The following is a 15,084-nucleotide window of genomic DNA, read 5'->3' as shown; positions in this document are numbered from 1 at the left end:
CGCACAGTGCAGACTTCATTCCCAAAGCGTTGGCTAATGTTCAGTTTTTAAAACAGTTCTTTTAAAAGAGTAAAGATAACCAGCCAAAATAGTCTCACCAGGCATTTGGCGATCTGTTCTGTACCCCCTTAAGGTAGATGATTTTCTGGGATTCAAAAAAATATATATTATTTCTTTCTCTCTTTTTTTTTGCATAAGCAACTACCCAGCAAATTGATAAGAGCCCTTTTTAATTAGATAGTGAAGTTGTATGGGTAATGTTCCATATAAAAGGTCTATAAAACACAGCAGAATTAATAAAATGACTGGTTCTCATTTAATTCAGGTCCTCCAAAGGGATCCGTGTGTCTTGCTTTGGTCTGTTTGTAGTACTTCTCTCCACCACCCAGCCACAAATTGATTAAAATCACATTCCTCACTTAAAACTGGAGCCCAGTTGGTAAGAGATGCTGGATAGTAATTAAGGTCTGTGCACAGACACATGAACCCCCATAAAAAAAAATACCAAAAGGAATCATTGTGCATTGCTTGGATTATATGCAAACACAGCTCATGTTGACAGCTACCTCTGGATGACTCCATCAGTACACACTTTATCTCCAGCTGTCCAAGTAATTTTCCCAGGATTTCGCCCCTCTTTTTCACTCCTCTCCACACAGATGGATTAGAGCAACAAACGGTTTACATGCTGCACATCATTAGCTATCCTCCCTCACTACCCAGCAGATAACAACTGGGCTCTATCATCAGGACATTCATAACACCTTGACACTTTTACAACTATGCTGTTCTCTGCCAGAGCAATCTTCTCTTTTAAAGCATGAAGCTAATTCACGAAACACCCGGTGGAAAGTACTCTGCAAACGCAACAGGGGTGGGGGAGAGAAGCAAAAGCACAGCCCAGAAAAGGCATCTAGTAAATAACATAGTTAGGACTGTAAAAAAAACATCAAGAGAAAAGCAGCACGCTCTTTCTCTCCAAGATACCGCTCCGTTTTCCCGTTGCCTCTGTCCCATGGTGAAGGACATCAGCAAACAGCCACGCATCTGTTGGCCGTATTTCAATGCTTCCATCACCGTCGTCCAGGCACCTTCAGTGCCTGGCGTCAGCGCGGCTCTCTGCGGCTGCTGGCTGAAGCAGGCAGACGGTTCGGCTGCGAGGGTCCCCGTGCGGGTGCTGTGCTCCTGGCAATGCCTTGGCTGCTTCCCCTGGGGATGGGGATGGGTTTCGCTAAGGGACCTCTCTGCAAAGGGACCGGTTGAAGGCTTCAGTCAGTAGTGTGTTTACTGTTGGGTATTACCAACGGCTATTCTGATTTTCCTAAACTGCCTCTGGTCTCAGGGCATCTTGACTCTAAAAGATTTGTTAATAAAACAATGTATTCCCTGCATAGGTTGGGATCCTGCTTCAGAGACCACGCACGCTCAGTCATGGGCTTACCTCTAGAATAAAATACAAGCCTACATCGGCCACTGTGGATGGAAAGAAATACATTTTAGCAGCGTTTTTCCAAGCTTCTCAGCATGCCCGCCTGCCGCCCCAACCATACATTTTAATGTATAGTACACGCTTGTTTGAAAAAGAAATACATAAGGAGAAAGAGTAATTACCGTAGCTTAAATTCAGCCTGATAAGAAGGGCTTGCACTGTCTGAGCAGCTGTTCCACTGCCATTCAGATTATGAAAATATAATCCTAGAGAACCTTGTCAAGATAAGTACAGAGCATGAAATGTACAGGCAATTTTTCCCCAGCCACATATAATGATCAATTCCAAAGCCACAAGTGATACCAAAGGACAAAATAAGATCTGTCTAGACTTTCTCACTTACAAGATATTGATCATTGCAATGGTAAACTGGTTAGTATAAGTGTGTTTGGCTTGAAAGGTCATGAGCTTAACACCTGACAAGGAGTTATTCAGCCTTGATGTAAGTCAAATTATTGCAGTGTTGCTGGAAAGACTTTCTGTAATAAAAATCCCTACCTGGTCTGAGAATATCTGAAATTTGTCTTACAGATGTCAAAAGAAAAAGGGAGGGGGGGGGGGGGGAGGGCGTGGGGTGGGAAGTTGAGGCTTGGCATGGGTTTCTGCTGGTTCACCTCTATCTGGTTTTGCAAGTAGAGGTCCCAGCAGTCAGTTACTCTGTGGGCAGACCATGGGCAACATCTGCTGCGCGGACAGCAGTGGAAGCTGTTGCGGATTGAAATGGCACCTGCATCCCCGTAAGGGCTTCTGGTGGCTCTTCGTTCCTAGCGAGGGAGTTTGCTCGCTCACCTACATGGACGTGACAGAGCCAGGGCACCCATACAGACAGGGGCAAAAAAACACCATTAAAATGGGAAATGGTGGCTTTGGAAGGAAAGCAGAGGAGAAAGCGTCAAGCAACGCCCTTCAGTGTGTGGGTGGGAAATGCTCTGTGGCATCACCCTCCAATGCCTCCCCTTCAGAAAGTCCTGTGGGGATTGAGCGGTGTATGAGAGACACAGTCCTTACCCAGCCTCCTCCTTTTTTATGGGAATAACTAGCAAATGCTTATTAGGACAATTAGGAGCTTGATGTAAGTTTGCTGGATCTTTTCCAAGAACTATAAATACCCTATCTATTTTGCTTTATTCAGTTCTTTTTGTTTTGCTGATATGATACTAGTTAAGGTTAATGGGGTTTGCTTTAATATTAGACACAGGATCACTTAACTACCTTTAATGAACACTGGAGTCAATGCATTGTGGAGTAATTCACACAGACATTGCCTCAGGTAAATCAACCGGAAAAATGTAAGCCAGTCAAATAAATAAATCTGACCGGCTGTAAATGTGCCAAATTTTACACCAAAATATATTTGAAAGCCAATGACTTAGACACATCTACGATATTAAAATGGAGGCTTTGGAGTCTGTTTCTTTTCAATTGCTTTTCCTTTTTAATGTCCCCTGCACATCCCTCCTGTGCTGAAACCAAGATGAGAGTGCAAGAAAAATTATTTTCACAAGTGTTTCTAATAGAAGCAAATGCTCTGCAGCTTTGTGCCATTTTTTTATTTAGAATGAAAATGATTAAAAAAAAAAAAGCTTTTTACACTTGGCTACCTCAACACAGAAGAGTGAGTGACAAAGAGAAGGACAGAGAGAGGGAGAGAAAAGGAGAGAAAGAGAAAAGGAGAAAGAATGAAAGAAAGAGAAAGAATGAAAGAAAAAAAGCACAAAAGAAACAGAGAGAGAGAAAGTAATTTTATCTCAGTTGGAGAAAACAGTGACAGTGAAATTCTAGACAGGGTAATACACTAGTGTCAATAAATATTTATAAACCAGAAATAGGAACCAGAGGAACCCAACCAACTCAATGAAGTTAGGGGGGTAGCTTACTTCATACTAATGCAAAACTATGCTAACATTAAAAATGCTTCTACCTCGTAATGCTGAAATAGTGAGCTGTGTACAGAGGAAAAACACCGCCCAGATATTCTTTGAAGGAAGGCAGGCAATCTCTTTAACTACTGAATTCTCATAAAAGCATGCAATATTTCAGCAATAAGGAATTACAGGGTGTTCATTATCGGTTATTAATGTTTGCCTAAATGGAGCATAAGGTCCAGGCCTTCGGGGGAGTGCAGAGCTCCCAGCATTGCTTAATTACTGCCTCTTCTTAACCCAGCAATGCCAAGCTCTGATGCAAAGCTCTGCTGTCATAGACCGGCTGTATTATTACATGAGAGTAATTCTGTTTGGCTGTGAAAAGGAAAAAGAATGCATTTGAGAAGGCTGTTGCACAGGTGACAGAAGTTAATCAGTTTTTCTCCCCAGATAAACTCCAAGACAATACAAGGAATTTGACTGTAACTAGCACCTCAACTTGCAAACACTTAGACCCACGCCACTACAGTTTTCAGACATTACACTGTACCAGGATCTGGCACAGACTGGACAAAACTTCTAGGAGACAAGAAAGAACTTTTTTTCCTTTTTTTTTGGTTTGGTTTGGTTTGGTTTGTTTGTTTTTCCCAAAAAGGCTGAAAAGAGGTGTTGCTCTTTCTGGAATAGCCCCTTTTATTTCTTTATTCCATCAAATGTTTCAGTGCAGGAGCAAGCTCATTAGGATGTGCTGGCCTTGGGGAAGGGGCTTGCTGAAGATAGTAGAGGAAGACGCATGGGCAGGATTGCTTATTTACTGAAGGCTGTTGCTACACAGGTGATGTAGCAGGTATAAGCAAGGCCATATATTCTTTACTACTGCTTTAGGAAAGACTGTGGTGTCAGGTAAGGAAGTGGCCAACTAGGGAGCAGCTGAGGCTGCACTTGGGCAGGAGCTTGAAGGATGCCGAGGACTTTGGAGAAAAGAAAAAGCCCTCATTTTCTCTGTATAAATCCCGCTCAGCTAATTCACCCTAGATCTGAGGGCAGTGGCTCCCAGGTTCCCCCTGTCCACTTGGAAGAAATTTAATTTCACAGATAGAGACTTGTAGAGATTTCAACCTTTATGTGCATAGGAGGCTGAACACCACCTACCTGAGAAGAGCTCACACTAAACTAGAACTAGCCATAAACTCAAAAACATACTCAAAAAAATTTGCAATATATGACTGTAAGGTATAGCTGTTACACCGCAATATCGTAATTCCTTACGTAAGTGTGGTGGGTTTTTTGATGGGAGGATGCTATGGCTACTTCTGCCAGGTGAACGCGTGCCTTGACTTTAACACCTATTCAACAGCTAATCAAATGCATTATGATTGCAGACAAGAAAAATCATGGAAGGCAGACTGTTAGCAATAAATCATAAATAATAAGGGGGTCAAATAAGCTTCTATTAACGATGTGTCCTTCTATTTATTTGTTTATATTGTCTACAGAAAATGTGATGCTGGACTGGGGATGGCTTAGGACAACCTTCTGGCATGAAGACAGCTACAAAGCACAAAATACAAAAAATGAACTCAGAAAGAAACAAGAAAAAAACAGCGTTTTCTTGGCATCAACAAGAAGCTCTTTATTTTTCCTCAAGTTTTCTTTTCTAAAAAAAAAAAAATTGGAACTAAGACATTTGCAGAAATGAGACAAACTTTCTCTTCAGGTGACAATATTCAAGCAAGCATGTTGTTTTATTGAATTTAAATTGAAAGAAAAAAAGATATTTGGAATGGGATACAGTATCAGGAGAACTGAGAAACTGTGAACTTTGAAAGAAAAAAAAACCCTCTTTAAAACTGTGAACTGAGAAATGGATGGAAATACCATTTAAACCCCTGATTACACCCTGTGTGTTCTTAAGGAGACAACATCATCTTTGCTAACTCGACGGTATTTAGGGAATGGTTTACAACACATCTTTTATTATAATCTTTTAAGAAAAAAAACAGAAATATTTAATTAGCTGTGACTTTACCATTTCTGTTTAGTTGTCTTCTTGCACCTTCTTTTTCTAGACAGCGCAGATAGATGTATTTGCAGCCAGCAGCCAAGGGCAGGAAAGATTTCTTTCCTTAATAATCTTTTTATTTGCCAAAGGGCCTTGGAGGGAAAAAGAATCAACACAACTACCATCTCCCAGTCAATGCCTAAAGCCTAACAGGCAGTAATTATCAAAATAAAGAGGAAATCCCATATTGGGCTACATACCTACCCATTAATCAAAACAACAGAAAATATCTGCAGCATTGCTTTTCTAAAATAAGACAAAAGATGCCTCCTTGGGTTACACTTTGAACAGGCTATAATCAAAAGAAAGAGAACCAAGACTAACTAAGCCCCAGGAAGCCGCATTGTCCCTTTAACCCACAGTATTCCCCATTTCCCATTAGTACTTAACATTTTTCACTATGTTGTGACTGCTATTATTTCATTTAACACTGGTTAATCTGTATCTGAGGTATATGGAAACCCTCTAGATGATAAGATTGGACAGGTTCCAGCGTTGGCAGTTTTCGAGCGTGCACACACTTGGTGTGTTTTGATCCTTCCAGGAGCTCCCTGTTATTTGGACTGCCTGCCAATTCGTTCTTGGATCAGCCTCTCACTCAGCTCCCACAGGGCTGCGGCCGTCGCGTCGCCCTGCGCCTCCTGCGACGGCAGGCAGCGGCAGCAGTTGTTGAAGTACATCCCTCCCAGGCCCTCCAGCTCCGCAGCCGTGGCGCAGTAGACAGTTGTGGCAGCTCCTTGTTGCTGGAATTGAGAGAGAGAGAGAGAGAGCGCCTATATAAATATGTATAGATATTTTATCATTGTAATTTTGACTGCGGTCCTTTGAAGCTGTGCGTCTTATGAAAGCACCGGTGAAACGCATCGCGGCTGACAGGGTAACCCGCATGGTGACGAGGCTGAATACCCGGCTGAACGTGCTGCCTGCCTGCTGGCCACTTCCTTACAAAACACCTTAGTGATTTTTTTTTTTTTTTTTTCCTTTCCTCTTAGAGCAAAAGAAAAGAAAAAGACAATCCTGAACCCCAGCCCAGGTCTCGGGTCTTTTGCCCCTTTTCAATAAAACCTTGGATCGGCGGCAGGGAGAGTCTGGCCTGACGCAGAAGGGCAGGGTCTGCCCAGGCAGGGTTTGAAAACAGAGGAGTTGAGCCAGGTTTAAAAGCAGCACCTCAAAACTTGCTGGTTTCCCTTTGCAATACAGAAAACACCGTACACTTTGGGCGCCCCTGCTTCCTAAGCCTGACCAGCAATGCAGGCTGATGCATATATGTATTTTGGATTTGGGGGTTTTTAAACCTCTTGTACAAAATTAACCTGGGCACTCCAGTTAAGACCTATCATGTAAAGCGCAGTCGGGAGTGGTGCCAAAGCTGCCCATATATCTTTGATCAACAGTTTCACTGTGGCAGTTGTCACCGCTGCCTTGCAAGAATGTTTATCTGCTGCAGGCAGAGAGGGGTTCTGATTTTGCAGAGACGCGAGGTTTTGCAGTGGGTTTTTTTGTTCTGTAACAACTATTTCTCATGTCTTATAATGCTTTAAGAAATGGAGCAGGTAGATTAGAGGCTTTTGTGATTCAGGGTTTCTTTTTCTTTTAAATACCAAGTGAACTTATGTTCAAAGAGGAAGAATGGGTTTCTCTGAATTTCTCTAATAGAAACCTGGAGAGCGAGGCCACAGAAGGGCCAAGCGCCCCTGCACCGGCGATGGGCTACTCCCTGGCACAGATTAAAAGTGCAGTGACAAAATAGCTGTAAAGAGGACAAGAAGCTCGTTTACTTTGTAAACTATAATTAAAAATAATAGGTGAGAGCGCATAGCATGACACAACACTAATTTAAAACCGATACAGTTTATCTGGCATCTTATTATTATTTATGTACATCTTAGTCCTTTCTGTGGTAATTAATTATGAGCTGATAGGAATCAGAATAAAGAGGCTGCCAAGTATGATTGAAAAAGTAAATGAAGATAAATTAGATGTTGCCACATTAGGATAATTTAATGGGGAAAGAGAATAGGCTTCAATCTCTTGTGATTTTCCCCCAGTTCTTTTTTTCTGGACTTACATTTTCACAACCAAGGAAACTCAGGGTGCTGTTAGGGGGTCAACCTGCAAGAGACCTCTACTTTACATTCTCATCCGTCAAGGGTAGCAAGCAGCCTAAAAAGCCCCAGTTCTCCTTAAATGAGGTGTCTCAATTTTGTAACTGCAAAGAAAGGCATATTTGTTTGCAAGACATGCATTTTTCTCAGAAGATGGGATTAAACTGATAATGATGACTCCACAGCTTAGAAATGATCTCCCATCACAAGGTAAACCAAAACTGTCTGTATTAAGTATTTTGAAAGGCATATATTTATCAACAGACCAAAATATTTTTAAAGTTAGTATAATACATAGTAATCCTCTTATTAAACCAATATCTTTTTTAAAAAAGAGAAAGTATCTTAGAGGTGGTAGCAGAAATGGAAAAGAGTTCTACTGAAAGTAATATTAATAGAGAACAATAAAATTCTTATGCTCATTTGAACTATCCTATAAAGCTCCACAGCACAGGTATGATCGCCATATTCAGCTGTTTAGAATGATTCAAAGCCCCTGAAGAGTATTATTAGTTTTTTGCAAGCAATTCAACTGGACTTTTATTAGAAAGGTAAAATTAAACTAAATTGCTCAATGCAAAGTGAGAGCCCTTAAGCTACTGCTGAAAAGCATCTGTCCAGCCAAGCTAAACTCAGGCTAGCTCTTATAGAATTCAGCTAATTCATAAAATGGAAGTTTATCAGAGCAGTTTAAAATACAAACCAAACAGTAATTTATCTTTTCAAATGAGTCAAATTTGACGACATTTAAACAAAATTCTCAGCATGCAGAAAAACGTCCCACAGTAAAACAGCAGTGCTTTATACCTCAAACATTGACACAACCTAGACTCCAAAAGAAGAGAATAGTTTTCCCTGTGTGAGTGTAGGATATTTACTTTAAGCGATAAAAGATTATGTGGCTGGAAGCCCAAAGCACTTTATCTTGCGATGCCTCCAGTGTTTCACTGAGAACTGGATGTAAGCAATGTGCCATTTGCTTTTTGGCTGAGTATATCTTTACTTCTTTCTAAATGTTTCAATCGTGTTGGCTGCTTCACAATAAGAAAGTTCAATGGTTATATCATTGAAAGAGAAGTACCTTTCTTATTACTTAAGAGAAATGCAGCCATATTTATCCCTTCGTTGACAGAGGGCAAAGCTAGTATCGTTAATATTTCAGAATAATGGACAAACACGAACTCATCAAGCCTGGAGGAGGTTCCTTCAGATGACAAAACTACAAAACAGAAGGTAAATCCCAGATTCTCAAAGCCATTTAAGCATCTGATTTCCTTTGGTGAATGTGAGCTAGTTGCATTCAGACATTTGAGGATCTAAGTGACTTGCCCAAGGGCAGAGGGGAACGAGTATCAAAGAATCAGAGGAATCAAATCACACTTTGGGTTAGGAGGGCTGTCAGGAGGTCTTTAGCCCAACCTCCTGCCCAAAGCGTGACACCTCGGAGCCCCGTATATGCCATGCTGAGCGGGAAGGTCCTCAAGGGACAAATTCCTCCTTTACATCTATGACTCGGATACCACAAACCTCCAGGAAAAGCCAGAGGTGCAGATAACTGCAAAACGCTTGCGCTGCCAGCCATGCCTAGCCAGGCTGAGAAACCACTTAGTTTCTCAGTAAATACTGTTTATCCCTCATGAACACTGTCTTTTGAATGACATCTTTGTATGTTGGGCCTTATGACAGTTTAATAACAAGTTTTAATTTTTTGCTCATCAGCTTTCCTGTTCACATATCATCAGCATACGACAGCAGAGGATGTTAGGGAATCTAATTAGTAAACAATTCCATACTGCTGATACAAGATGAAACATTCTTAAACCGATAAAAAGAGCACTTTAATCACTGTTGAATGACTTTCAATGCCAAGCGGTTTGTGCCATGTCAGAACATAATTTGAAAAAGATTAGAGTACTATATAAAAGAATTAATGTTAACAACTTCGTTAAAAAATGTCTTAAACAATGAGCTTGTCAGTTGTCACAGGCTCTCCCTGATCTATTGTGATTAACGCCCCCCCTCCCAACAATTTAAACTGATAAACAATGCTAAAAGCACTGGGCAACCTAAACATTTTTTTTTTCCATACATCTGTCAGTTGTACAGGGTGCTAATCACCAGAGCTGGGGGTCAGCCTTCTTTAACCTGCAACAAAGGCAGCGGGTTGCCATGATGAATACACGGGATCAAGAATTTGTGAGAAGCCCAACTGAATCTTTAATCATGCCTCAATGCCATTTCCGATCCAGTCAAACATTTGAAAGCTGCTAGGCAAGCACCACGCTATCAATATTTCTAGCGTACGTAAAATTACCCGGGAATCTTGTTTTGGATTAAGTTGAAGAGTGTCTTAGTAATAAGGGTTCATCATTCTCTTCCGCAAATCATTTGTCAGTTTTGTAATACAATCTTCAACTGCAGCAGGGTGGGATTTATACAGCAGTTGCTGTTTATTTATAGTTGAGGCTCAAAGATCTAAATTATCCATCCCTCCAAAATCCTTTGTTGAGATGAAAATACTAAGTAGCTACTAGTTCGTAGGCATTTATTTCATAACTGCTAGCTGTCAATTTGTAACTGATGGCACTGAATACAAATTAATATTGAATATCTTAACAGTAAAAGAAAAGGGGTTCTTGATATACCGTGTACGGTAAAACCCTCATTAATATATGCAATGCATCCGTTAGTATTCTAAGACACCATTTATGTTCCTGATAAAAAAACCATATTACACAGTTAATGTTTAGTTTTCAGATTTGTCTACTTTCAAATGCATGTTTATTTCCTAAAATTAGGTTACTGTTCTGAAGCAGGTTTGCATATCAAGCATAGAAATAATAGAAACAAAGCCATAACTTATCTGTATACTTATCAACTACAAATGAATAAGATCCACTCTGAACTCTGTTAAGGGCATACAGATAGCATTAAACATTGCCTGCCAGTGAGATGGGATCAGCTTCTCTGAAAAGGAGATTTTTATTTTCTTATGAAAAATTAAGAATAAAGGTCAGCTAACTCGGTCGCCTGAGGTTAGGTTTAGCACAGTGCATTTAAAAGATGGCCAGTGGGAAGAGGTGAATTCAAAATGACATGGGAGGCGAGTATTTGTGACAAGAGCCAGATTCAAAGCAAGCAGCTCAAGTGAAATAAAAAGGCAAGTGCTTCCTTACAAGTCTTCAGGCTTTTCCTGTTATTCACCTCAGGACTATTAGACAAAGCCAACACATCCCTAACACAAAAATATCAGATCCGCACAATAGCACTGTGAACATACCATTTATAGCAGAATAACTCATTACACAGCAGCGTGAAGATGAGGCAGCGTGAACATATTCCAGACCATGAAACCAGTGGGGTGTCCCATACCTTCTTTGTGCCTCTGTAAAGCACCCTGAAGAGTTCAAATCCATTCTGCTAGAGAGGGAAAAACTCTCCACCAGCTAGCTTCAGCAATGGTCATTGCTTGATTCGATGTGAAATATTCCAAGGAGCCTTTATAACAAACAAAATTATATGGAGCCTATTTCCACAATGATCAGTTCCAAATTGCCCAAACCAAACTCCAAAGTTAGAGCTGCAATTTTATATTCCTCGAGCCTCATCTTCATCTGGTGTAAATCAGCCCAGGTCTGTCGCCTTCTCTGAGGCCCCACAGATTTGCAATTGCTGAGGATCTGCTCTGTTGCTTGTTGCAATCCTGGTGTTGATACTCAGGGCTGCAGGGACGTGCTGCCCAGCTGCAGGGATGTGCTGGGCACAGGCTGCCCGCAGCGGGCTGGGGAGCCACTGCTCCAGATTGCGGCTCGGCAGCCGAGCTTTGGCTTACCTCCTGGAAGAAATCTGCCCTCAGAATGCATTTGTTTCATTTTGGGATTGCTAGCAACCTCCAGCTAGGATTGTGGTGCAGAGTCTTCTCAAAATACACTTATTCCTTTCTCTGTAATGTTAAAAATGTTTCAACAGATGAGTTGAATCGGTATTTTTTCCCATCAAGTCTTTGTGAACCACGCAGAGCGCAATGACCACTTCAGAAAAACACTAGCAAGTCTAAAAACCTCATGTCCTCATTCAACCTTCAGGATTCCCCAGAATCTGAAGTGCTTTGAGGAGCAGTCTTAAGAGCCATTCGGTGGTATCAGCCACAGCTGAAGCCGGTTGTAGCTGAGGGAGCTACTCCTCAGTGCCAGGCGTTATTTTGCTCCATTTCCTACTAGGGTAACTCAGAGCTGTGAGGGACAGCCGCTTGCTGTACAATGCAGTGAACAAGTTTTAGTCTCGCATGCGAGATGACAGGAGAACTGTTCAGTTCCTGCTGCAGTCCTCTTACTCAGAGCAATCCCAGATGCACAGTTATCTTATGAGTAACACTCAAAATATGTATGTATTAGTCTCCTGTAAGAAAACAGGATTCCCTGATTGCTTTTTCAGCAAGGAAATATGAAATTGAGACCTGCTTTTGCTGGTTTGGGTGAGTATGATAAACTGAAATCATATCTGTAGCTAAAAAAATAAAACTTTGGAGCTGCCAAATATGATCTAAGAAACAAATCGGGCTCAGTTGATTTCAGGTCCCATCTCCACCCAAGTGCCAGCAGGAAAACGTGACCTGAACTGACTCTGTAATTACAGTCTTTTCAAAGGTCGCACCGAACCACATCTAAACCAGAGATTCTCAACCACCTGTCCTTCCCCCATCACCACATTTAAACCAGCAAAGCGTCTCTTAGAAGATAATACAACGGATAAACCGAAATCTATAAGGTCTGCTTTTTTTCCTCTGATGTATTCCTTTTTCAATTAATTCCCAACTACAAAGACTCAAAACTCCATCAGCTGCTATACTTGCAAAGCATAGTTGGTTTCAAGCTGTAACTTTTCTTAGCGTCATTAAGACCTTTACACATTTACAGTATTCTTTACATACATTATAGAAGATAAGTGTGCTATGTTCTTTGAGTAAGGAAACTGCAGTAGTTCATGAAAGAGGATTTGTTTTCAACTGCTGAGGCATTAAGACCTAGTGATTATTTCAACTATTCAGTATATGCAGCTATATTTAACTTACATTCTGGGTTTTAACTTTGCAAAAGAAAATGTGTCCATTGTAATAAATGTATTTTGATAATGCACCATGTTGTTTGTGTTATGCAACACCCCATATGTTCTCAGTTACGGCAATGATAGTGCTAGAAAATTTCCAACCTCCAACATCCAGTGTCAAACAGATTGTCTGCAATCGTTCCACAGGAAAAAAAAATACAATACAGGATGTCAAGTCAGGAGAACTGGGTTGGTTTTCTCCTTTCGACTTTTACTTCCCAAGTGAACTCGGACAAGTCACTTCAACTCCACGTACCTCACTTTTCCCAGCTGTAAAATGGGGAGAGTACTTACGATTATTTACCCACCTCACAGGGGTGTTGTGAGGACTAGTTCATATTTATGGAGTGCTTTCACACTTATTGTTGAGAAGCACTGTGTAAGTATAAAGTGTTATATTATAAACTGTTGTTAAAATGCGTAGAAGATGTAGAACAAGGTTGGCAAAATAGCTGACAAAAATGTAATTACCTTTTAAAATCATGCATATTTTTCTCTATTGTATAAACTTAATTCTTTAACCTGTGAAGCTGTCTGCTACTCAGGGCTCTATTCCAGTCTCTTCCCTCTCTCATGCGTGCCCTGTCTCTTTTTGCCCAGCTCACAGAGAACTTGGTAAAACTCTTATTAGCCAAAACACCATTGAATTCTTCAAAAACGGATGCTTCAGAGGGAACCGGTCCCTGAAAGGGTGATTCATGGGTTCATCTCTCCTACCCTTTGCATATGCTAGAAAGTGCCATCGTTGCATACCAGGGGTGGGATTCAATTGCCTAACATGGGTCTTACAACATCTGAGCCGCCTTAGGATATCCCGTATGCTCTACAGCTGTCCTCCAGAAGGGCACATATTTCCCATGGGTCCGGTATTGTATTTGCCAGCCCCTCACAGATATCTCAGCTAAAACCATACAATGTTTAAGACAGCACCAGACACCTATGTCCGTGCAACCCAATTGCTCTTACCGCAGCACCTGCAAGGGAGCTGGTTCCCACAGGCAGCACCGTATTCCTTCCTTTTCCCAGTATCCTATTAAAGTCCACAATCAGCCTCTGAAAATTGTTTCAAGCCTGACACAGAGCCATCTTAAGCTTCAAAAACTTTAATGAAGCATATGGCTTTACCCTGCTCCACCAGCATTCCAACGGCAGGAGCAGCAGCACGCCCCGCAGGCTGCTCACCCTGGCCTTTTTAGCCACATCACATTTCCACGCAGATCACTTCTGCATTTTCTTCTCCTGCCCGCTGAACTCCCATTCACACCTGATTTACACTTTTAAGACATCGTTGCTCCACTGAAGTGGCAGTTTTGAACACTGCATGCAAATTGCTACAATCCAGTATTGCTTCTCTTTTCTTCTCGCAGGCTAGTATGGAGCAGTGGTGCGATACTGCACGCTCCTGCTCATTTCTGGATTTGGGAAAAATCCCTGAGGAAAATTATCGATCTTCATTTCAGAGTGTAACAGGGAAGGGTGCGATCAGGTTGACCATATTACGCTGCTGTCCATTGCTTGCCCCCTGCCCTATGTGCCAACACTGGCCAGTGGAGTGAGAAGCAGAGAGCATGTAAGAGGCAGTCCTTGGGCATCGCAGCAGCACTACCAGGAGCTGATCATACCTGAAAATCTCTGTCACTTGCTTTCTGAGATTTTACGATACGCATTTATATAACCATGAGTCCTATCATTGCCTGTCAGCCACTGTCAAAAATGGAAATCCTATGGAGGATATTGGAGATCCTCCTGAAACACATATCCTGCCAGCTGAGGGAGGATTCTTCCGGGCAAGGGTAATTTGAAGAGTCGGGCAAACAGGTTGTTGACAATAAACATATCCTGCCAAAAAGACAGATTAGATATGCTGCTGCAATTAAATCTTCAGAATAGGGCTGGCTGGTGTTTGGACGTACATAGATGAGAATTTGTTGAAATCACTTCTGTTATTGACTTGAAATGTATTATGTTTTTGCTGTACCTAACTTTAATTATATATATACTTTATATAAATGTATGTATACATACAATACTGTATATGCTGTATATATTTATATAGCTTTTTAATACTATTACTAGTGAAAATTTAGACTTTTTCATATGCAGTGTTGCAAAGAATGTCATCACAATACTGACATTTGGCTTCCTCCTTCATTGCACAGATAATTTTTTAGACTGACTTTCATTTTAGATATGAGTGAAAAAAACCCCACACAACACAATGCTTTTTAAGCAAGTGACCTTTTGGGACAAATATTTAACAAGCTGTTTAGGTTTTAAAGATACAGACTGTTTTTCATCTGTTGATACACACACACACACACACGCGCACATACACACACAGACACACACATTTCAGTAATACAATGCATTGAAAAACCACAAGGTGTTATGATGGGGACATACCATGGTAAGAAATTAACTACTAACTCTGTCTTCCAGAAACTAATTAAGGGAATG

The 15,084-nt window shown here is 41.1% G+C and overlaps 1 protein-coding gene across 1 annotated transcript in view; it reads right to left on the bottom strand.

The window, feature by feature from the left end:
• Positions 1 to 4,961: 4,961 nt before the first annotated feature.
• Positions 4,962 to 15,084, bottom strand: part of WWOX (WW domain containing oxidoreductase) — a 544,726-nt gene continuing 534,603 nt past the window's right edge. The window contains exon 5 of the mRNA XM_009332322.1: positions 4,962 to 6,159. Coding sequence (XP_009330597.1) covers positions 5,971 to 6,159 — 189 coding nt within the window. The 3' untranslated portion in view covers positions 4,962 to 5,970. The remainder of the gene's footprint in view (positions 6,160 to 15,084) is intronic.

This window comes from Pygoscelis adeliae, unplaced genomic scaffold (assembly GCF_000699105.1).
Source record: "Pygoscelis adeliae isolate BGI_AS28 unplaced genomic scaffold, ASM69910v1 Scaffold18, whole genome shotgun sequence".
Classification (NCBI taxonomy): domain Eukaryota; kingdom Metazoa; phylum Chordata; class Aves; order Sphenisciformes; family Spheniscidae; genus Pygoscelis; species Pygoscelis adeliae.
Note: the sequence above shows the minus strand (reverse complement) of the source record. Positions and strands in the feature narration are given on the sequence as shown.